This window comes from Pimephales promelas, chromosome 12 (genome assembly GCF_988280905.1).
Source record: "Pimephales promelas chromosome 12, fPimPro1.hap1.1, whole genome shotgun sequence".
Lineage (NCBI taxonomy): Eukaryota > Metazoa > Chordata > Actinopteri > Cypriniformes > Leuciscidae > Pimephales > Pimephales promelas.
In genome coordinates, this window is record NC_142780.1 from 22,817,213 (window position 1) to 22,841,052 (window position 23,840).

The window sequence follows — 23,840 nt, forward strand, 5'->3', positions numbered from 1 at the left end:
TTCACAATGTCACAAGCTGTACTGGATTAAATGAGAGGGTTTTTTTTCTGTCAGTGAGACAAAAAGATTCTACAAGCATCTGACCAGTTATAGTTTATGCGAGTTGTAGGTGTGAATATACCACTTGTTCCAGTTGTCACATAACATGCAATAAAACTCAATAGTGGCAAAGGTGACATTACTAGGCATATCTTTTGATGATTATTGTCCGGTTTTGAAGATTTTTACCATATTAGGTTGACGTCACAACACAAATGTCTTGTTTTTCTGCCTATTCTTGATGTATGTTTTTAACCCCACACTACATTATTGTTTAAATTTTATTATTATTTTTTTTTTACAAGACTTAATTTTTGCTTAAAAAATTAAATTCACAATGACCCTAAACACACTGAGTAGCATCAATACATTATCATCACAATAATTAACTTTATATGGCTCACACTCACCACCATAAAAACAACACCATAAAATGATGCACCGTCACATCCCTCGGTGATGTCATTTTACATCTTAATGTTGGCAGTTAGCAAATGTTCATATACGGTCACAACCTCTGTGATGAAGCGCGATAAATAAAGCATGACATTTCGGGATAAACACGGGAATTAAGACAAATCAAATCTGCATTCAACTGTAAAAATAGATCCCATGTTTATTGCATTAAAAATACTGCATATTTCAAAATACACTTAAATATCTTCATATACCTTCTTCAGTGCTTTGATCGAAAAGGCAATCTTCATCTTCCAATCAGCCAGCTTTGTCCCTGCAGCAGCATTTACGGTCAAAATTTGCTATCTGAATTGTCTTGATATATATAAGAAATTATATATATATATATATATATATATATATATATATATATATATATAAGACCATGTGTATTTGTGTCCAATGCTGATGTCTGTACTGAGACCAGCTGATGTTGAACAGAATGTAAAACACCAGCGTTTTCAGCTCTAAATAAAAATGAAGAGTTCTGAACTTCAGTTTTAGAGTGTATTAGAACCATCCATGATGAAATGTGTGGCAAATTAATTAGGCACGAAGAGATTCTGTAAGTAAAGATCAGATCTTCCATAGGCAGGCAAATCGAGCATGCATACAGCATCTCAGAGAAAGAAATCAGGATTCCTTCCTCAAGGCATCATCTCGTCATATCCTATTTCCATGCATTGAGCAACTTAGCATCTGAATCACAAAAGGAATGTACTGTATATCCACTTTGTTGTCTTTAGAGTTATAATATCCTTTCTCCTTCATTGGAGTCTGTAAATCCTCAGATGGCCCAATGAGCCTAGTAATGAGTTCGAAGATGAAGTTCTGATCCAGATGCAGACTCAGAGCAACAGAGGTCTGTACATGTTAATGTTCACCCTGCAGAAGCAACTCCACACTCATGGTCAGTGCAAATAGAATTGTGCAAATCTACAAATCACTTAGTGTCCCAAATCTTTTTTCTTAATCAGTGTTTTTGTCTTGTTTCCCAATAAAAGTCCCTACAATAAATATGCTTAAATTGTATGAGATATTAAGAAAATAAATTGAATTTTCTTAACCCTATTGCTGTTTTAATTATAATTAAATGTATATATTATCTTATACCATTTTCATTCTCAAATATATCTCGTTTTATAGAGACTCGGATATTGTTTTTGGAAAACAAGACAAAATACTGAGAAAAAAAGTTCAGAACTGCAGTCCAGAAATTTGCAGCCAGCCCAGTGTTTCCTTCCTGACTATACTGGGTGAGGAGCATGGGGTTTCCCACGATACTGCTGTCTCCGTAAAGGTGGATGAGGAGCAGGTCTGTACATATAAATAAGACTTTTATCAGATTATACTTTTTCCCAAAGACAATACTTTACTCCATTGACTGTTGAATATTCTTCATTTGCATGAAAATGTCCTCTAACCTGGCAGGAGCAGCAGCTGACACAGGGTTATGTGAGTATAATGATGAAGATGCAGCCGATTCTGAATGTCCCAGCCGTGGGGATGGAGGTGGGTGGGGTGAAGGATCCACTGGCAGTGGTTTCTTGGGAACCGGAGGTTTGGGAGGAACAGGGTTCTGAAACAGGACGAGGTGATACAGAGTCAGTATGGACTTTGTTTTTTGTCTTATAGGTTCAATTTGCAATTTATTATAGTTCAAAATAGCACTGCTCTGAGATAATTAGATACAAGAGCACATTAGTGTTGTTAATAGAGGGCTACACTTTACACGCCTGTGGTGATACCTGTCGGGTAGAGAGGACAGGGTCAGGAGGGAGGGGCTTGCTTGGTGCAGCCGGTCGAGTTCCTGTGGGCTAGACGTACAGTCGCAGATGCAGCCATGTGACAGAGAAAAGCAGGTGCTCAGTGAGACCAACTTGTTTTCTACATTTTTTTCTACAATTTTTTCAAATCATTGGGAATGAAACTATTCCATCGTGATATTCCCTTGATTGCAAGTCTAATCTAGTCGAATCAAGTCTAATTTACTGAGACCGGACTGAATCAAAGGCCATGCACTGCACAACTGATTCTTCTGATTCATTCCAGCAAGATTCTGCTCAAATATTTCAGTTTTCACCTTGCAGAGAGACTGGGAGAGATATACAAACTCATAAATTTTGATGGGGAGAGGGGGGCAAAGACTTAAAGATAACTGACTGTGTTTACGTGAATACTTGCCAAGACCGGCAGTCTGACCAGTGTTGTAGTACTCGAGACTCGGACTCGGTCTCGAGACCATATTTTAATGGTCTTGGTCTTGTCATGGACTCGTGTCCATTTGGACTCGGAATTGACTCGTACTCGAACATTTTTTTTTTTAGGACTCGGAATTATTCCCGAGTCCACTCGAGTTCAATTAAAAATATTTTTCATGATTATTAATGCATGTTAATAAAATATTTCTTTAAATTGATTGACACGCCCAGTGATTTGTGATTTTCTAGTGCGCAACTGCGCATGACAAATTGTAATAAAATTACTTTTAACACCACCTACTATGTGGCCTTTTTACCCTAAACTGATCATATTTTTTAAACTCTAAGTAAATTCAGTAAAAAAAAAAAGGATTTCTCTAAGTAAATAAAAGTAAATTAGGTAATAACCCTCACTGGTCTCGGTCTCGACTCGGACTCGACCGTCTCTGGTCTCGGACTCGACTCGGACTCGACTCTCTATGGACTCGGTCTTGACTCGGACTCGACTCTCTCTGGTCTCGGTGTCGACTCGGACTCGAGTGAGGTGTTCTCGACTTCAACACTGAGTCTGACATTATTTTATGCGCATTTGACTGTTTAAGCACAATAAGCAGCACAAAAGGACTCAATTTAGTACTGAGAGGCGGCTTTATCTGTGCGCATCGTAATGAGGATATATATATATATATTATCTCTTTGATATTTAAAGTTTCAATTTATCTATCTTCAGGCGTGAAAGTGCTTGAAACACTCATAAATAACTACAAGAAGTTGGTGGACTATTATAACTAGTATTGGTGAGATAATAACTCTAAAGGAGCAGATAATTTTTCCACAAAAGGGCACTAAGATTGGTTAAAGATTTGATGAAATTCACTGTATTTGATATATATTAGTATTCATGGGGGGGGGGGCAATTAACATATTGTACAGTGATTTGTGTATATTGTGATACTGTCTATTGTGGTTGTGGGGAAAATGTGAGGGAAAAAAGAATATTTGTTTACAAACCTAATTATTCTAAAGATATTAGCATTCAAGTCAACTGAACTCAATTTCTTTTTCTAGAAATAGTGTAGATTGTATGTTATGATGAATTAGATGTTGATGAAACTTTTTCTTTATGGCGATGTTTGAAAATATTCCAGATTACATGCTCTCCCTCAGTCTGATCTCTACACACTCCATTCACTCCAGAAGAACCATCAGCCCGTCCACATGCACAAAACACCAACATCTCACTGTTAAACCCAAATGACAGGGACACACGCACAACTCCACATGCAAAACCACACAAAGACTTGGACCACGACTAAGAACATGAAGTGAGTTTCTAAAGGGTCAAGACAAAACAACAGACAGTTAAACATGGCAGCTACAGCAGGAAGTGCTCCCTCTACCTTGCACTGCATCTTGCTCTCTGAGGGGGCAGGGTCAGGAGGGAGGGGTTTGGTGGGAGGGGCAGGCCAATGCCCTGCCAACTGACGAACCAGAAAAAGCAATAAAACAGTAATGCTTTGTAATTATAAGACACCGTCCGCTACATCCACCAGATCAGCTCTATACGTCTCTATTCCTCACAAGCTTGGTGAGCATGATGAGATTTACCTGAGCGGGTTTAGAGACAGGATCAGGTGGAAGAGGTTTAGTTGGAGGAGCAGGTCTGTGCTGGACCTAACAAGACAAAAGTTTTGTGGAGGGGGTAGTAGAGAGGGAGTGAACATTTACAGCACATGCACGTTATAATAAGAAAAGTTGGTTAGCTGTTTTAGGCATAACAGTAAAAAATGTCTGGTATTGTTACGATGGAAGCAGAAGCAAAGAGATTGGAGCTTCAGTTAACAAGTTACTGTAAGATATTTTTGCAGTTTGTGTAGGAACAAAAATTCATGCAGGGAAGGTTCGTCAGAGAAGCAACGTATGTGTTAGAAACAGTCACCAAAAGCATTTGGCCTTTGGTTTATACTGCATAAATCACATTTTTTCAGCAGATCGATGAAAGAGTCAACCAGACCGCTTTTGGTACCGCTCAGTAGGTTTGCTTGACCTTTCAATGGTTCTCCTTAAAGGCACAAAATGTAGGATTTTTGTAATAAAATATCCAAAAGCCACTTGCACATTGTGATATATTTTTATATCATATTTTATACACATGTGTAAACCCAGAGAATTCCATAATGGAATGAAATATATATGAAATTTAAATAATGGCTCATCCCTTGTCATTGTCACCTATCAATGACGTAATGTCTGCACCATCCTCCGTTTCCGCTTATAGAGAAACCATAGATATATACAGTATATAGATCATAGAACCCATAAGCCACTGATGAGATATATATATGACACAGAATCTAGCACGTCACTTTTGTGTCATTTAATCATCATGCATCACGAGTACAGAAAATTCCAAAAAAGTAAACATAGATGAAATGAGGCAAGAAGGGTTTAATATTAGAAGGGTAGTAATATTTAATATTTAGAAGGGTAATTTTTCATAATATTACTTTTTATTCACTGTATTTTTGATCATATAAATATAGTTGTTGTGAGCATAAGATACTACTTTCAAAAAGATCTTACAGTGGTAGTGATTGTCAAAATCTTCATCACACGGCGCTAAATGATCATTTTTGTTTTAGGTACCACTGTATGTTTTTTGGTAGCAGTTTTACATGCATACCGTACATCTATAACACATTTCATTGTGCATGATCACCAGCTTCCAGCAGCTTGCTCTGATATTATTTCCTTTCTGGACATAGTGATCCTCACTGGGGGATAATTTCTCTACTTCTGACTCTCAGTAACCCTACACCACATTATAGAAGATCAAGCTCCAGTAATTGTATCATCAAATGGGCCAGATGCTCGGGGGAGCACTGTTTTTCTGTAGAGCAGATTTACTGTACCTTACTGATAGCCTGGGTGAGAGGGATGTCGCTCTGGAGGGGCCACTGGTACCTGAGCGGTTGCACCTGATCTCCATTTCGAGCATTAGCTAACTCCATGGCAGGAGTTCTGTGAGGAAAATACAAGATATTCACAATATTACACACATTCATATATTTTTTAGACACTCGATGAGAACATTGTTGCTGATCAATTGTACATACCGATAATAACTGAATCACAAACAGCATAAAATAGCATCTCACTATATAAATCTACTTTACAAACACCAGAACTGTTGTAAAATAGGGAACTGGAGAACGGGGTGGGAAAGACAGCTAGCAGGGACACTTAACAATTGTGATTAAACAAACATTTTTTCTTCCAGCAACACAGACCTTTGGTGTGTTGAACAAATTTAAGAAACTCTTCATTGTGAGGTTTTGCTGAAAGTCCCACAACACAGAACCAGAGAGGAGCTTGTCAATGACAGTCAGTCAATGTTAAGCTCAATTACATACATTTTTCATTGCCATTCAAAGGTCATGCTGGTGAGAGACAAATGTTCAACTAATGTTTAACCAAGTATAACAACAAACTGAAGCTCCACATTCACAGATACCTCCGGTTTTCCTCCTTCACACTGTAATCAATATAGGCCACCAAGACCCTACTGCATCATGGGTAAAACACAGTAAAACATTATCATTAATGATTTATCATATGATCTATGACTCTTATGAAGGATCTTCTCTCTTATCTCATATTAACACTTCAGGTTGTCATTTCTGGCTGGTTGTTTTTATGTCGCCAGTGTTTTTTACACTGCTGATTAAGGTGCGTCACTGACAAAAAGTGTCCACAACAAAGAAAAGGAAAAATCTTTTTATAATCACTGTTTGTATGTATTTTGGTTTCAAATGCTTTTAGGAAAAGTTTTAATATAATGACTTTAAGGTGTAATCATCAAGTCATATTAAAGAGGTCATAACATGGTTTTTTTTCTACAGTATGGTCCTTGAGGTTCACTAATAATATTAATAATGTTTTTTGCTCAAAAAACAAACGAACAGATATATGTGGAAAAATATTATTTTCAACCCTCTTTCCGAAATGATCCGTTTTTAAGGGGCAGCTCCTTTAAGGCTTGTCCGTAAAGGCCACTAAAGTCATTGCATAGAAAACAGTGTAAACGTCCACTCGCTATTGTATGAGAGTATGTTTTTGAAAACATTATCCATATAAATGCGTTTTTTCGTATTCGTGATTCTGTGGCTGTGAATTGTCAAAACACCATTCAAACAGCTCGCTACGGATGCAAAAAACGCAGAAAATTGAAACCGATCCAATTTTTTTTAATGACGGACAAAAGTTTCGGAGGCAGTGTGCAAGCGTGATTGACATAACGTGAGGTCGTATTTATTTTTTTAATGAGCGGAAACTTCGGACACGAATTTCGGACTCAGTGTGCAAGAGCCTTAAGTTAAGACCGTCGTTTACAGACAAAGCATTATGAAATTACTTATGGTTTGCAATGCAGCTGCTATCAGATCCAATATAGCTGACTGCTTCATCTTTAAACAAAAGATTTTGCGAACTCTTCCTTACACTGTGCCTCATTTACAAAACTATCTGGAGGCAAATTCTCCTTACAAATCCCAACAGAAATAGAAATCACAGACCTCTTATATGTCAAAGGTCAAGGCAAATTTGAAAATGAATCGCATTTTTAATGTATCTTATGATATTGACCCTCAATGAATCATTTTCGGGTGTACACAGTAAAGTGAGATAAATTGCATCAATAATGTATGTCATTTTTCTGTCCCTGAGTCTTTTGATCAGTCTCACCGGCTCTGTCGGGTCTTGCTGAAGGGGGTGTGGCCGAGGTAAACAAGGCCTCGTCGACAGCGGGGGAAGCGGAGTGCGACAAACAGTAGTGAGACCGGCAACACAAACAGGAAAATGACCAAAAGAGCCACCCGTGCAGGATCTGAATCTGTATGCAGACAAAAATCAGGCTAAACATTAGTACGGCAATGTAATCATTGTAATGATGTGTTTGTGTGTGTGTGTATACAGTACCTCTGGGTTCTCGAGCAGGGCCGCTGTCCACACTGCCTCCGGTTCCAGAATATCTGCAGTCAGGAGGAGCCCAGCCCTCAGCACAGTGACAATTCTTATTACTGTTACACACCTACAGACAAAATAGAGAAGGAGAAAGTGAAACTGCAAGTTTAAGTGACACATCCCTCTTTTTCTGCTCCTCCCCCTCCCCCTCCTCACCCCGTGACCATTGCAGTTCCTTCGACATTCTTCAACACCAAACATGGACACGTCCCTGCATCGTTGGTCCACACATGCCTAAAAATACAATGTTACAAAAAAATCAAACATACGATAAATGTAATTTTGTATAAATTTCGAATAAAAAGTATTTTTACTACGTCATAAATCGATCTCTATATATTATTTAATATTATGAAATAATATTAATATTATTATTATATATTTTTAATATTATTATAACACTTAAAAGTAATATTTTGTATGAATATATTTTTAAATGTAATTTATTTCTGTGATGGCAAAGGTGATTTTCCAGCAGCCACTAGTGTCATATAATCATCAGAAATCATTCTTTCAGCATTCTGCTGATTTGATGCTCAAGAAACAGTTTTTACAGAAAATTTTTCAGGATTTTTTCAGGAACAGCCTTTATGAACTAACTGAACTGTACAATAGGCATGTATTTAAAAATGCAGAATCCATCATGTCTGATAGTTCTCACCCCTTGCATGCAGAATTTAAGACGCTGCCTTCTGGTTCTCACTTTAGTCAGCCACCAGCCAAAACAAATAGATTTAAATTCCACTTTGTACCCTCAGCGATCTCTCTGCTTAACTCTGTAAAGAATAGGTAATGTCTGCACAAAAGGCATACTTGAACTTAAATTTTAAATGTTGTAGTTTCCATTTCCATTTGTTTGATTCTGTATTTTAATCAATATTGATGTTGTCATCTTTGTTGTCACGTACTGTATGGTAACTTCTTCGCTACTGCAGCAAAATTAATCGCCCCTCGGGGACAAATAAAGCTGAATTGAATTGAATAAATTGCTTGAGTGTAGAAAATCTCAAACCCGATTAAAAAAAATAAACAAACACACTAAATCTGTATTAAATGTATTAAATTACCAATCCTAAAAAAAGTACACATTTTATGGAGACTCACCTTGTTGGGCCCACAGGCCGTCCCCTGGGACACCATGGCTGGGTCAGAAACATCATCACCCAGATTAAAATAGGTCCCCCGGCAGGTAAAATCACTCTGGTTCAATATGACCGTTGTGGTCAGAATCTCAGCGTTGGAGCCCAACAGGGGACGTTCACTTCCACCCTGACACTGGATCCTACCACAGTGCACATCCCTTAGCAAAATAGAGCACATAAAATGCAATGTAATTAAACAACATTTCTGTTGAATTTATTAGCACAATTTATAAAATAAATGCTTTTTTTTCCCACAAACTGACTAATAGATACGAAACAATCATGATCATGTCTGTGATTAAATAAAAAAGCTCATTCCAGACTACAAGTCCTCACCCTTTCAAACAGGGGATATAGGATCCGTTGGGCATCTGGCCACAGTTTCCGTACTTATTGCCCTGCTTATTCACAGATGAGAAGCAGATAGGTGGAGCGTGGGTGGAGTCTTAAAGGGGCGGAGAGAACAGAGAACGAACCACAATAAATCTAGTCACTATTTGTGAATAATCAGAATCCTCATTGTGGAGTATGTGACACTCACTCGGTCCCCAAAGCATTTGGCACTGGTCGTCTAGGCTGGCACACACGCCGCTGTAGCAGTAGGAGGAACCGTCCTTGCATGACTCTCCATTCTGAAGAAACACATTGGGAGGACAGTAGGGGGAAGTGCCGGTGCAGTACTCTGGTAAATCACACTCTCCCAACGGCTCTCGACACACCGACCCGGCCACACGCAACTATGGGGAAAGAGATGATTGGGATGCAGTGAGAGAGAAGCATTAGCGGCACATACCTGAGTGAGTATTTATTTATAAGCAAACATACAAACCTTGCAGTTCTCACAGCAGATGCCATCAGAAGAGCACTGGGCCCCAGGAACCAGTTTACACGTGCTGGCATTGCAGCAAGGATCATTACATTCCTGAACAGACATAGACAGAAAGTAGATTACAGAGGTGGAGAGCATATTACAACATTATTGTTTTACAATCCTATGTACTGTATTATGATTAGGGGTGGGAATCATTGAAATCTAATGGTTTGATTTAATTCAGCATTCTTGATTTTGAATCGAATTTTGATTTGATATAATGTAGTAAAACTTGTCAGTTTTTTCCGCGTCTTTCATTTCGGGATGATAACGTGCATTAGTCTCAATATAAGTTATTAAATGAATTATTGTCACCTTTTATGTAAAACTCTTACTGTACATAAAATTAATTAACCTCTGCCATTTTTGCTCTGAAAACATGATGTTATTAACTAACATTAAAAAAAATTGAGATTTGTGAATCAGTAGAAGATAGAATCGCAATTATATAAATCCATCTGATGATTTGTTATTTGTGTCTGTAATGTTTGCTCTCAGCTTAAAGGGATACTACACCCTTTTCTTTTTTCACAATTATTTACCCAAACCTGTATGACTTTCTTTCTGCTCTGAAACTAATAATGTAGCAATTTTTGTTCCACAGAAGAAGAAAAAAAGGCATGCAGGTTAGGAAAAACAAAGGTAAGTAAACTATGGCAGAGTGTTAATTTTTAGATGAAATATTCCCAAGTTGTCAGATGCACTTTGTCGTAAGTCACCGGTAAATGAAGCAGAACCAGGGACCAATAGACAGGAGGCGGTTTCTTACATCCAGCAGGCCGCAGTCACACTCCTCTCCTTTCTCCACATACAGGTTCCCGCAGCGTGGACCTCCCAGAAGGCTCTCTGGCTGAGGCACATTAAACAGACACATACCGCCACCGTGCAGTAGACTGAGAGAGAGATCCCGTTCGCTGCAGCTGCTAAAGAGCTGACCGGGCATAAACCTGCACATGGGAGAATTTACTACGTAAGTTTGTACTGCATGATTTATCACTAGCGATTATATCACTCATTTTTTCAATCACCCAGTGGAGGGCTCCATGATGCAGCCCCCAAGCCGAGGCTCGTTCTGGCACTGGCAGCGCCTGTCGGCCGTGTCGTGACTCATTCCCAGGTTGTGACCCAACTCATGAGCCACCGTTGATGCCACACCTAACACACTCACAAGGTGATCCTACAGTACAGGAAACACAGGTGAATACTAGAACAAGAGCTAAAGACCGAGATTAAATGAACGATTTCTCTCACCACATTCACTCCTCCTGACCGATCCTTTGAGCACATCGAGGACTGAGACGCCATGCCGACTGTCGTCCCATCAAATGGCTCACCCCTAACATATATAAGCACATATCGCAATTCTGAATTATTTTCTTGTCTATTAATACCCGATCACTCTGCGCGCATTTTTCTGGGAATCTCGACCTACATGATCAGCTGTGCGTTGTCATGCCTCAGTCGTGGAAGTAGATCCTTGGTCCTCCAATCCAGGAAGCGGTTCAGGGTTTCAGTGGGACTTTTATCCACTTGAATCTTGTCCTGGTCACTCCAGATCTCCAAACCCACCAGAGCCACACGTACATTCAGCGGCCTGTAGAACTGAGACAGAGGGCCAAAGGCAGAGATTTAGACAAAGTCTAAGACTCACTAGTGCCTGTATGGTGACAAGGAGTATTATATTTAAAATATTTAAAAAATGTTTCAGTTACTAACGTAACCTCGGTCCCCTGAGATAACGGGAATCGTCATCTAATCTTTCGACTGAGGAGCAATAGTCAACTCGTGTGCAAGCGCAAGTAGCTTGACAAGTTAAGTAATGCTCACTCGTTATCTCAGGAAATTGAGGTTAAGTTGGTAATCGAAAACGAATCCCCAAAACGTGTCAATTGCTGACACAATCTAATAGTGCTGTGCTAATAGCTAAATAGCTAATATGGAGTGACAAGGCCCCCATTGCAGGCAACGTAAGTGATAGGGATAGTTTTAAAGTTTGTCCAATAAGAGAAGCCCAGGTTTAGGGGCCGAATCCCATGTGGCATGGGGAAACAATATTCATGCCTGAAGAGCAGGGACGTCCAGATGTTAGCAATGGACACTCTGCTGCTAGACCAAGGCTATGAGGAGGCCATACCCCTGGTGGAGTGAGTTCTGACCTTTTTACAGTCTGCGTTCTAGTATCGCTATAGTATAAATGTACATTTGGATATATAACTTACCCAGTCTACTTGGTTTGCCACATCCAACATGCGGTAAATCATGGTTTTATTATTCTTCTGATAATTCATATACTGTGAGGAAGACAGAAAAATAATGGAAACAGATTAAAAACCGAAGTCTTCAACATTTAGATAAATGAAAGGGAAACCAATTAAGAGTAGATGTGATGAAGTATATTCACCACTAGAGGGCGTCTGTCTCATGTGTTTTATGACTGTATGTGTATGTGTGTGTGTGTGCGTGACAGAGATTCTTCTACTCTCTTACCTCCTTATGATCCGCCACCAGCACCAGCTCAATATATTTGGTCTCTGAAAGAATGTCTCTCTTACTCTGTCACCCAACAGCAGAAAAGGATCATGAGAACAATCAGATGAATATGCATACCTATAAATACTCAAAAGCACAGAGCTCGCATGCTCACCCTGTGTGTGTGGGGGATGATCTGAATGGGAGGAATAGAGGTGTGTGACACTCCACAGTCTCTAGACTCAAATGTTTGCAAGTTTGTCGGGTAGATCATGTGTAGCCATCTTTCCATTTCTCCACTCCCTTCCTCATCTTTTCCATGCTCTTCTTCCTCAGGATATAGCTCAAAGCTCAGTGTGGCGTTAATGACTATTAATCCCCTGTGGAGAGAAAAAGAAGTGCCATTACTGACTAACACAGACTGAACATGTTTACACACATCTGACACAAACATATGATTTATGTATACTCAAATGTGTGGGCTATGAATACATTGCAGTTCAATAGTGGGGGTCAGTGGGATTTTTATTGAAATAAATAAATTATGCATTAAATTGACCAAGAAAATCAACCTGATCTCACGACCAAGTCGTACGAATTCGACGAATGATTAAAAAGTGGCTAATTCGTAACAATTCACACGACCTCACTCGTGCAAATTAATACGATTTTGCTAAATCGTACATATTTTACGAATTGGCCCATTCGTATGAATTCGTACGAATTACCTACCCCTTACCCAGCCCCTAAACCTAACCATCACGTGGGTTTAGACAAATCGTACGAATTAGTACGAGTGAGGTCGTACGAATTAGTACGAATTAGACACTTTTTAATCATGCGTCGAATTCGTACGAATTGGTCGTGAGATAGTGTTGATAAAATTGCCACTAAAGATTTATATTTAAAATAAATGCTGTTTTTACTATCAAAAGATCCTTTTAAAAAAATATCACCGTTTTTACAAAAATATTAAGCAGCCACTGTTTTCAACATTGATAATAATAAGAAAAGTTCCTTAAGCAGAAAATCTGCATATTAGAATGATTTCTAGTAATATATGCTGAAAATTCCGCTTTGCCATCACAGGAATAAAGTACAATCCAAAATGTACTAAAATAGGAAACATTTATTTGAAATTGTAGTAAAATTTCAGAATATTACTATTTTACTGTATATCAAAGTAATGCAGCCCTTTAAAACAAAAAATCTTACCAAACACAAACTTTTGAACAGTAGTGTATGTGGTCAATTTGGTCATACTAATAACATCACAAACCTGATGTCAAACCCATAAACAATCTGTACTAATAATTCTGGTGAAGGTCAACTGTCATTGATAATCTGTTAAAATATACAGACTCCCTTCTCATATTTTCTCCATTGCTTTCACACTCCTTCTGGCAGACTAACAACCCCATGACCTGAAATATAAGCTGGTCTTACAGTTTACTAATAAATTAAGCCACAGTTTAAAGTTTAGCAATGACCATAATTTAATAGAATCTCTCAAAGAAAGTGATCAGCGAGGTATAAGACTGCAAGAAACACATCTGTATATTTGAAAAAAGTAAAGCAAATATTACCGTAACCCAGAGCAGGAGCTGAGAGCCACGCGGGACTGAGGGAAACCTTGCACTGAACCGTGATAGTAACAATGTGTCTGACAAAGGAACAGATAAAATGTACATTAAGTGGCTTCAATAAGAGTAACATTGCAAAACGCGCAATGAATTAAACATGCGCTTGTGTACTATGAAGGACTCCACTCACCACTAGGTTCTCCTTCATGGATACCCCAGTTCCATTTGGCAAATAGTAGAACACATTAGGCGGCTTTGGCAAAAGATCTCTGCAAACAAATGTCCATATATTATGATTTTATCTTCATTAGCTGCTGATTAGACTCACAGGAAATTACTTACTGGTTTTTTTCCAGGTCTAGGATATACAAGCTGCTTCCCACTTGTAAACCACACTGCAATCTGTCAGGGTGACCATTCTGGAGAGAATGAGAGAGAAAGAGAGAGAAACAGAGATTTCATGTTAGAAAGAGATTATCTGAATAGTGTATTTGTTAGATATAACAAACTCTTGAACCTATTCATGAGTCCCACTGCTCCACCTCAGCAAATGTTACAAAAAAAATTGAATTCAGATCAGTCCAGATGAGATCATGTTTTCTTTGTGAACACATTATGTTAAACCTGTGCATCAGAACATTTATTATTTATTAACAATTATTACAATTGTTTCTATAAAAGTTTTGTATCTTTTATAGTATGTTTTATAGTTTTGTAGCAAGTATCCCTTCTTTAAAAACAATATTATTAATTAATATAATACATATTAATAGTTACTAAAAACCATCATACTTCTCATTCATCCTACTTCTCAACATCATCATTAATTATGCAATTGCATTAATTATTCTTACAATAAAAAAGACTGAGACTGAGTATTGTGACTGAGTGTGAGTGGCCAAACGGACATAAAAATACAGCAAATACAGTAGTAGTTGTAGTAGTATTTATTATCCCTGAAAGGAAATTTGTTTTGGACTACATGATTGCTGCATATACATAGAAATTTACAATATAAAAGTATAAAAAAGCATATAATAAAAAAGATTACAGTAAATTGTGAAAAGTAAAAAGACAGTAGATTGTGATATGAAAGTTAATTATCTAAAATTAACTGTTTTATAGGATTACAAATGTAATGTCTTCCCAAGTCTCCTGTGGTTTGGAATCACTGCATCAGCACATGACCAGAAGAAAAGATGGGTTCTCTGAGAGGACGAAATAGCTTCATTTTAGAGGGTGAACTATGCTATAAACAGACTTCCCCTCCTCCAGACTTTTTCTGTGCCTTTCTCTCATCTCACTTCCTATTCTAAGCACCTTTTCCTGCCATTCTATCACATCCCCTTGGCTCGCTCACACATTCAGCAGCCTGATGAAAAAGTGAAATGCTACTCAGCTTCCTGTTATACCACTGCTACCATTTCCTGCTTTTCTCCAATGTGCTAATGGGAACAGCTCACTTTATTGACCACTCCTTCTCTCAGCCAATGAAATCAGGTCTATCTGACCTCTCTCATGCACCAGCCATTCAGAACATGTTATACTGGCTGCTCTCTTTCCATGACAGTCAAAGCAAGTCGGGTATCTCTCATAACAAACTCACTTTAAAAGTAAAGGTTACATCTGTTCTCTCTATTTATATAAGTGAGCTAACTTAGTCTTAATTCTCAAAAGCATGCAGAGCAACCATGCAGTCCAATAACTCACATAATAAACATATAACAAATAATTTTTTAATAAATCATTCAAAAAGACTCAAAATTATCCTTTTACTGGACTCTAAAATCTGTTGTCTTCGGTTCTGTTGTCAAGGTTCAGTGACGCTGGTGACGTAAGACGCTGCTGACGTGTATCTGGTGTGTCCGGATATGGTTCGTATTCGGTATCGATTCGGTAAACGAGAAGGCAGCAGAGGAACACAGTCAGCAGTCACAGTTCAAGTTTCTCTTCGTTCACACTTGACTCTGGATACTAACGATACGTGTGGAAGTGAACTTCACGGGTGTAGTTGCTAGACTCGCAGCGTCTGCAGCGGCCGCTGTTTACCAGTTGGTCGAGAGAGTGAACAACCAAAAGTAGGTTTCGTGCCGTGTGTATCTTTGGAAACTTTCAGACACCAACTGCAACGCGGTGATCGTCCTCAAAACCTTACTGTCTCAGGTAAGTTAGCTAGCCTACTCACGTCAAACTAAGCCTGAAATACACTACTGAGGTGTTGTGTGCTTTCCTGACAGTGACCAACGAACTTAACACATAGACTTGCACACGACTACACACACGCATAACGTATACGATACGAGCCCATTCAATCCACGCTCGCTTTTGTTTTGTTGTTATCTTGTTACGCGATTATGTATTTGAGAATGACGATCTGCATTTAACGTTAAATGTAAATGTGCGTGGTTTTGCGATACTAATTTGCATTTGTGGTTTTTAGGGTGGGTAATTATATTTTGTGTTTTTGAGTGTAATTGGTGGTTTTGAGCTATCTGGCTAAATCATTAAATGTGCTATACTACTTAAATCTACCTGCTGGCGCCCGAAATAATTAATTTCAAAGTTAAAAACTCCTTTGGCGAGGGTGGGCAATTAGTATTAGCACAATTAGTATGTGTATCGGATTCAAATAAATATGGCTGGGCAGAAAAATGCAAGTCTTCCTCTGTGTCGAAATCCTTACATACACATGTTTGCGAAGATTGTTTTGTTTACAGCGTGCGTCACCCTCAGACTGTAAACGAAGCTCGGGAGCACCAGATGAGACGTCAGCAGCGTCTTATCTCATCAGCATAACTGAACGTGGCTTGACAACAGAACCGACAGACAATACAATGCTGGATGAAGTCATAGTTTTTGTTATTTTTGGACCCAAATGTATTTTTGATGTTTCAAAACATTCTAACTAACCCACTGGTGTCACATGGACTACTTTGATGATGTTTTTTATTTCCTTTCTGTTCAAGGACAGTATATTGTACATAGCCTACATTTTTCAATGGAGGGACAGAAAGCTCTCGGACTAAATCTAAAATATCTTAAACTGTGTTACGAAGATGAATGGAGGTCTTACGGGCTTGGAACGACATGAGGGTGAGTCATTAATGACACAATTTTCATTTTTTGTGTGAACTAACCTTTTAATTTCCCTGTCTACATGTGATATCAGCTAAAAAGAAAAAGCTGCAGAGATGAAGCAAGTTAATATATTTTGATGAGAGGTAAAAACGACAGATTTTTTCTTATATAACATGGACTTAGGAATTATGCACAACAGACCAGGAATGTGTATTAAGTAAATTGCGATAGTTTTGATTTCCTGTCTCAAGTAGGAGACAGTTCGATCAAATCCTGCATAATCAAAAGGCAAAATGTGAAACCTCTTAAAGATCTCTCAGATCTCATCCGAACTCTTGAAAAAGTAGAAGAAGAAGAAGAAAAAAAGCAGGGGTGAATTCAGGTTAATTGGGATATTTTTTTGCCATTGAGCTTTACCACTGTGGAGTTTGGTTTATCAAAAGGTCTTGAGACTGACATCACAACAGCTTCACTCTCTTTTCCACATCTTCAGCCATTTACCAAGCTGCACAACACACCCATACATACACGCACTTTCTTACAAAAACAGGATCAAAACTGAAGCCCACATTCAACCTTCAGATACAGTTCCAGCATTGTTCAGGTTTCCTTTATAACCATAGGTATCTAATGTAGGCTATATGTGTATTACTGTCAGATGAATCTGGTGAGCGCCTTTACAAACTCATGGGAACAGACTGCAGTTCACTGGGAATGGATGGATCGCTTGTCTCTGAACAACCATGGGCAAGTCAAACTAGTGTCTGAGGCAAAGAGTGTATGCGTGCATGGTCGCTGCAGGACCCACAAAACTGGTAAGGCATTAAGATTTTTTCAGGGGACATTTTATATTTACACTGAATAATTATTTATGTAAAGATATAATGCATTGTAATGTACATTATGAAAAGCATACCCTTATGATGCTTTATGGAGGAAGGCTTCAAGTAGTGTAACCAAATATTGGACTCAGAATTAAAATGTCTGTTGTTATTATTTTTATGATGTACTCTCCTTTAATGGCATTCCAATCTCATGTGACCTTTCTTTACTAAATCAAATGAGATATTTAGACTGTCGAACCCTTTTCCATACAATTACGATGAAAAGAACTCAGGTTTTCAAGCTTCAAAAACAGACATAGTAAGCACGATATTAAGTCTTATAAAGACATTGTTTGAGGAACATTAAAAACTTGTTACTGAAAATCTTGATATCTGCCCTAGCTCTTTCTGATATGTTCATGAGAAAAGACAAATTTGTGAATGAATTATTATTTTAAGTCAAATATTTTAATAAAAACAATATGAATGATCTATTTACTGATCCAGATATTCAAAAAACTTGAAAAATACAATTTCAGGACCACTTTTTTTGATGCTGTTATTGTGCTTTTATGTCCTCGTCAAAACTAATGTTCTCCAGAAGAAACAAAATCACAGTAAATCATTTTCTTCTTTCTTTTTGGTGAACTATCCCTTTAACCACTCTCCATCCCTGAATACTAATATCTGCTTCTCCCTTTCCCCTCTTTCTCTCTCTGCCTCAGCCAATCTGGTCTCCTGTCTCCTGTTTCCTCTTTGTCCCTTTATTCTGTTATTGCCTTCTGCTGTAGCCTCTCTTTCTGTCTGAGGTAATGTCCCTGAGCACATGCAGTTTGCAGCGTGATGACCTCAGCAGCAGATGAATGCTGGGTGGGGTACTTTTTAGAGGCTAGCTGAGGGTGGAGGGAAAAAAAAGAGTGCGTAAGGGAAGGGGAGAATGGGTGGAGGATGAGGATTGTGTTTGCATGTAACTTAACTGCTCATATGGTTATTATTAATTTCTAGGTGTTTCTAGAAACAAAAAAATGTTTAATGTATATCTTTAACTACAGTATAAGTTCTTGGTTCATAGAGTCGCACATGATGAAATGAAAGATGTGCGGTTGAGTAAGTGAGTGAGTGAGATTAATTAGAAAAATGATACAGCTGATTCATAAGTGTTGGTGATTTGCTAAAAAGAACTGGCTCATAAGAGCCTCATCATTCTCATAAAAATTCACTGGTCATGCTGTAGATTTGTGACTCTCTGAAATGTAACGACTCACAGAGGCGGACCTACCAGGCAAAGTTAGGCAACACCTTGGGCCCCCAGAAGCCAAGGGACCCCCTAAAAATGTTTTTTTTTTTTTTTTGTAAATGACATTAGAATTCAGCACGGACGTGTAAACGGTTTGTTATCACTACAACCGTCTGCTTGCAGCAAATTAAAATATCACGTATCAGAAGCAATAACTAAATATTGAGCTACTGCACTGGTGTGAAAATTATGATATGGCAAGTCTAAGCTACACCCCACCGCTCAGACAGTTCTATGTGTGATTTCCCAGGGGGTAATCCATCAACCGGAAGTTGAAACCTCGCGGGAGCCACCATCTTGTAGCTGAACTTCACTTGCGTTAGCATTTCCATTGACTCCCATTCATTTTGGCGTCACTTTGACAGAGAATAACTTTACATCTGAGGTGTTTGAAGACTTCATTTGTCCATTATTTATTTCTAAAGAAACACGACAACGTATAAAATGCTCCATTACCTTGTAGCTTATGTTATGGCCCCGTAGAAGCTGTTTTTTGTAAAAGTAGGCTAACGATTGCGTCATAACCATGCGACTCTGTCGCACAGTAGAGAGATTACCGTATAGACAGGAGGAGAAGCACGTGGGCAATTGGGGAAGCATGGAGGCAAAATTACAAAATAATTAATCAGAATACCGAGCAAAAGTTTCTCCTGCTCCTAGCTCATGGACAGCTACTCACACTCGCCGCCTCTGCAAGTTTCAGAAGGGAATGATTCAGATTTCTCATGCCACAGCCACTAGAAGACAGACGGGTTGCTCACGTCACACCTACGTCTTCAAGCTCTGTTTGAGTCGGTTTGAGTCTGCGCGTCAGGAACGGAAGTCCTAAAAATGGGCTTCACTTGTCTCAATCGAGTTCAATGAGATGGCTCTGTCCACTTCTTATACTGGGACGGGGCTCCCAAATCACAAAATTCACCCCTGCTAAATCATAAGGGTTAGAGAAAGGGTTGCTCACTTAGAGAAACTGCTGAAAGAAAGGGTTCATAAAAGTAATTTGATCGAGAATCAGTCTTCACTGGTAGCAATATATGTTTAACACTACAAAGTAGTGCAGATAATCACTTTCAATCATATTTTTATCAGTAAATGTTTAATTGAACCTGGTTCCTAACCTTAGTCTAAATGGTAGTCACCATTTTTATTGTATGTGAATATAAATAAAGCTATGTGGTATACTGCAATATCGCTGTATAAAAACTCTTTCTAATTGCTGTACTGATGTAGATGAGCTCCAGTAAGTGGGTGGTGTATGGTTTGAGGACACCGATTATAATCAACAGACTGTATTCATAAAAAATGCACACACACCCAAGCCATCACCCGCCTTTCCTCTTAAAGGGAAAACATGCTAAAAACAGACCATCGTTGCCTCGGTTTCTGTGATTCAGGGGAGCTGCTTTACTGTGCATGACAAAATAAATGAATCAGCTTGTAACCCACGGATCATTTCTTATATCACACTGTTGAGAGAAGGGACAAAGGGAATGAAAATTATGAGTAATAAAAGGTTAGGAGAGAGGGGTGGGTTTCAATTCTGTCCTGTTCTGGAGGAAGAATGTAGGTGTGTTGACATTCAGTTGGAAACTTCCTGACAAAGTATGATCCGATAGGAGAGGAACTAGTTGCAACATTATGGGGACGGACATTTCCTGTGCAGCTGAGAGCAGCTGAAGTCATGTCCTGCTGAATTCCCCCACTCCTCAGTCCACACACGTTTTATTACCAATTTTATTAACATTAAGGAATGTTATCCACACAGGCATGAATTATGATGTTAGTCAATTTAACATGCTATGTTAGTGTGATTTAATTATTTATTAGACGGAGCAAAAACCTACCTGTAAAACTTCACTCAGGCTTCTCCTAACTCCATCCACCACAGCAAATGGCCTTGTCTTCACTAGAGGCTTTAGCTCTCTCTGACTTGTGACTGTAGAAAGAGATACATTTTGTTCATAAACGTCCGATTTTCCTAAGAAACATAATCCGCATGTGCAAAATTTGTCAATTTTCCTGGTTAGTTTAAATCGCTTTTCGCATTTTAAGTATTTAATATAAAATAAATGAAAAAATCTTTGTATAGAGCAGTCAATATTTGCACATCCATCAATGTTTTATCAGTTAGAAAAAGATTGTTCTGAAAGTGATTTCTAACCATATCGTCCGTTTGTGATTACCATTATCATTATAACTGGACTTTTCTATTCTCACAGCATTAGAATGATTATTAAAACTTAGTTATAGTCTATAACTAGCCATCTTTTACAAAAGGAATCTGATTTTATATATATATATATATTTATTGGGTAACACTTTACAATAAGGTTCATTAGTTAACATTAGTTAACTACATTAGTTAACATGAACTAATAATGAACAGCACTTATACAGCATTTATTAATCTTTGTAAACGTTAATTTCAATATTTACTAATACTTTATTAAAATCTTGTTAACATTAGTTAATGCGCTGTGAACTAACATGAACAAACAATGAACGGCTTTATTATCATAAACTAACATCAACGAAGATTAACAAATACTGTAACAAATGTATTGCTCATGGTTAGTTCATGTTAGTTAATACATTAACTAATGTTAAATAATGAACCTTATTCTAAAGTGTTACTATTTATTGTGATAGCTTAAAATGAAATGATCAATAAGTTATGACCACAAATGTTTTACTTTGCTTTGACAATTGCTTTATAATTTAAGCAATTTTCAACTTTATGTTATAAAAGATTCAACTATTTTCAGTTTAATTATGTCATTTAAGTTGAAATGTTTCATTTCAAAAAGCTTGTTTTCAAAGCTTTCGTTTTCAAAAGCTTGTTTCCCCTGCAAACTAGTTTCATATTGTTTACTGAAAATTAGTCAAAATGAGTTAAACAGAAAAAAACTTTTTTTTTTGTCAAAGCAACCCAAATATTTCATTTGTCAATGGTTATTCATTTGCCAAACATTGCCAAAGATCTTCCCTACATGACAAAACAGAGACAGAAAGTTATTTTTCTTTTCATTTTTCAGACCAGTAATATTATTCCATCTGTCTTTCAGTCATTTAACAATCCATTCATTTTATTTTTATTCTTTAATTCAAAGAATTAAAGTTGTGTTGATGAGATTTTTGTGGTGTTTATTTTTTATCAGATTCAGAACAGTTTTCCTTAAATGCACTCATATACAGGTTTCCTAAAAGGAACACACTAAGTGAGTAAAATTGTGAAGCCAGCTGTTGTTTAGTCTGTAACTGACAGCTGTGCTGGAATGCACATTTACAGCACTGGTTTACATGGCCACTGAACTCCATCAGAAGCATACGGTCAATCTGTCAAAAATGACCAAACTTGTGGAGACAACATAATTCTAGGATTCTCAACAAACTGTTCAAATTATTTGGAAACAAGTCAGAATTGGAAATCCTGACATGAATGAGCAAGTAGATGTGAATGGCTTTTATAGAATGAGCTTCCTCTCCAGCAGCCCAGATTAAAGTTTGCAATTATTTTCAAGAATCAACAGTCTTATATTATACTCTGAGCAGTTTACAAACATTGAGCCTATGATTAAGGGGGTAAATGACAGTCTGCTGAGCAGGGTTTTAAAGAACAGAGCCTGCGACTTATCTAGACTAACTAAAATAGCTGAGCGGTTTCTCCAAGTAATCTGTGATGGGTCAAACACAAGAGCATGGCACTAACAATACCTGACACATGAAAAATGTAAATCTGTCTTTTTTCTTGTTTGTTCAAGCGTGGGCAACTTTTAAACAATTCTGAATAATCTGAAAGACACTGAAGAACATCTAATCATCGTTTTGTTTAGATTTGTTAGATCAATTATATATTTAAGCTAGCATAAACAGCTAACACATCAAATCCGCAACACAATTTGAAATGGGGATTTTTTTTTGTCCTGAACTTCATGAGACTGTTAATGTTAGTGTAATGATGTGCAGTATACATTAAATAGAGCGCAATCTGTGCATCAAAAAAGCTCTAAATTAACTATAGCCTATTAACTGCTTTGAAGAATTATGTTGCATCAAAAATTGCGTCAGTGCAATATTTAAAGCGGAGTAGCTTTTCCATACCACTGTGAGAGGAGTGAGTTATCCGTGCGTCCTGCTGCAGTGTTAAACTGCTGTCATCTCTGTTTAGGGTCAGAGCTAGAGACCCTCTAAACATCACGAGAGGGGTGCCTTCAAAAAGAATAAGAGTGAAGAGAGTTCGCCAAAAACATCTCAACAACTGAAGGTGATGCTTCATGGTCCAGTGACGCACTGAGTGGTCTCTTCTCTGAATTCAAGTGGAGAAGCAGATCGGCACAGATCTTAAAAACAGCACGCTAATCACGTTAAGACGGCCAGCAGACAGAGGATCCGTCACACGTGAACGAGCACCTCGCCATTCACCTGCTGGACACCGAACTGCAGTCCGTTCGCAAAGCGTGTTCCCGGCCCAGTGTGGGTTCTGTCAGGGGCAGCCGAAATTCTCCTGAAAACATCAGTTCTGTCCTAGCAATAATAATGGCTTCTCTAGTTTGCTCGTATCGTTTTTGAGATCATCGGAATCGTTTGTAACCGTGTAGAATAAGCTTTCTAGGATCGCATAGTGCGCAGTCCGACTCCGTCCGCTTGTCCACCCGTGTTAAACTGAGGCAGTATAATCGCATTTCTCTCAGTGTGACCAACCAGATAGGATTTCCTCAGTCGCGTTAACTCTTTGCTGTCCGGGCAGGATTATACGCATATTCCTAAACAGCTGGTATGATAAATATCCTATAAAGGGTGTAATTGAGCTGGGCTCAAAACTAGGGTAGAAAACAACCTATTACTTATTAATTTTGATGTT

At 38.1% G+C, this 23,840-nt stretch overlaps 2 protein-coding genes across 7 annotated transcripts in view; one reads left to right on the forward strand and one right to left on the reverse strand.

The window, feature by feature from the left end:
- Window positions 1-629: 629 nt before the first annotated feature.
- adam15 (ADAM metallopeptidase domain 15) lies at window positions 630-23,666 on the reverse strand. Of its 6 annotated transcripts, XM_039679856.2 has the most exons (25): window positions 23,081-23,666; window positions 20,824-20,915; window positions 14,126-14,202; window positions 13,974-14,052; window positions 13,787-13,863; window positions 12,376-12,580; window positions 12,219-12,284; window positions 11,951-12,022; window positions 11,164-11,333; window positions 10,983-11,067; window positions 10,760-10,908; window positions 10,501-10,678; window positions 9,690-9,782; window positions 9,402-9,597; window positions 9,197-9,305; window positions 8,823-9,018; window positions 7,875-7,952; window positions 7,674-7,785; window positions 7,440-7,587; window positions 5,609-5,717; window positions 4,305-4,370; window positions 4,097-4,177; window positions 2,244-2,312; window positions 1,920-2,074; window positions 630-1,812 (listed from the first exon to the last, which is right to left on the reverse strand). In XM_039679856.2, the coding sequence occupies exons 1-25, from the start codon at window positions 23,253-23,255 to the stop codon at window positions 1,743-1,745; spliced, it is 2,907 nt and encodes a 968-aa protein (XP_039535790.2). In that variant the 5' UTR covers window positions 23,256-23,666; the 3' UTR covers window positions 630-1,742. The 6 variants fall into 6 exon arrangements, with proteins under 6 accessions (XP_039535790.2, XP_039535791.2, XP_039535792.2 ...); XM_039679857.2 differs by lacking the exon at window positions 2,244-2,312; XM_039679858.2 differs by lacking the exon at window positions 4,097-4,177 and having other exon boundaries at window positions 23,081-23,665.
- dcst2 (DC-STAMP domain containing 2) overlaps window positions 15,640-23,840 on the forward strand; it is a 32,917-nt gene continuing 24,716 nt past the window's right edge. Inside the window, exons 1-3 of the mRNA XM_089117717.1 lie at window positions 15,640-15,946; window positions 16,750-16,876; window positions 17,520-17,676. The gene's annotated coding sequence lies outside the window, so the exon portion shown is untranslated. The remainder of the gene's footprint in view (window positions 15,947-16,749; window positions 16,877-17,519; window positions 17,677-23,840) is intronic.

Coding starts and splice junctions, on each gene's coding strand:
- adam15 (XM_039679856.2), bottom strand. CDS start 23,255: ATGAAGCATCACCTTCAGTTGTTGAGATGTTTTTGGCGAACTCTCTTC. Junction 7,588..7,673: donor CCCTGCTCGAGAACCCAGAG/GTACTGTATACA, acceptor GTCTGCATACAG/ATTCAGATCCTGCACGGGTG. Junction 2,313..4,096: donor AGAGCAAGATGCAGTGCAAG/GTAGAGGGAGCA, acceptor CTGTACGTCTAG/CCCACAGGAACTCGACCGGC.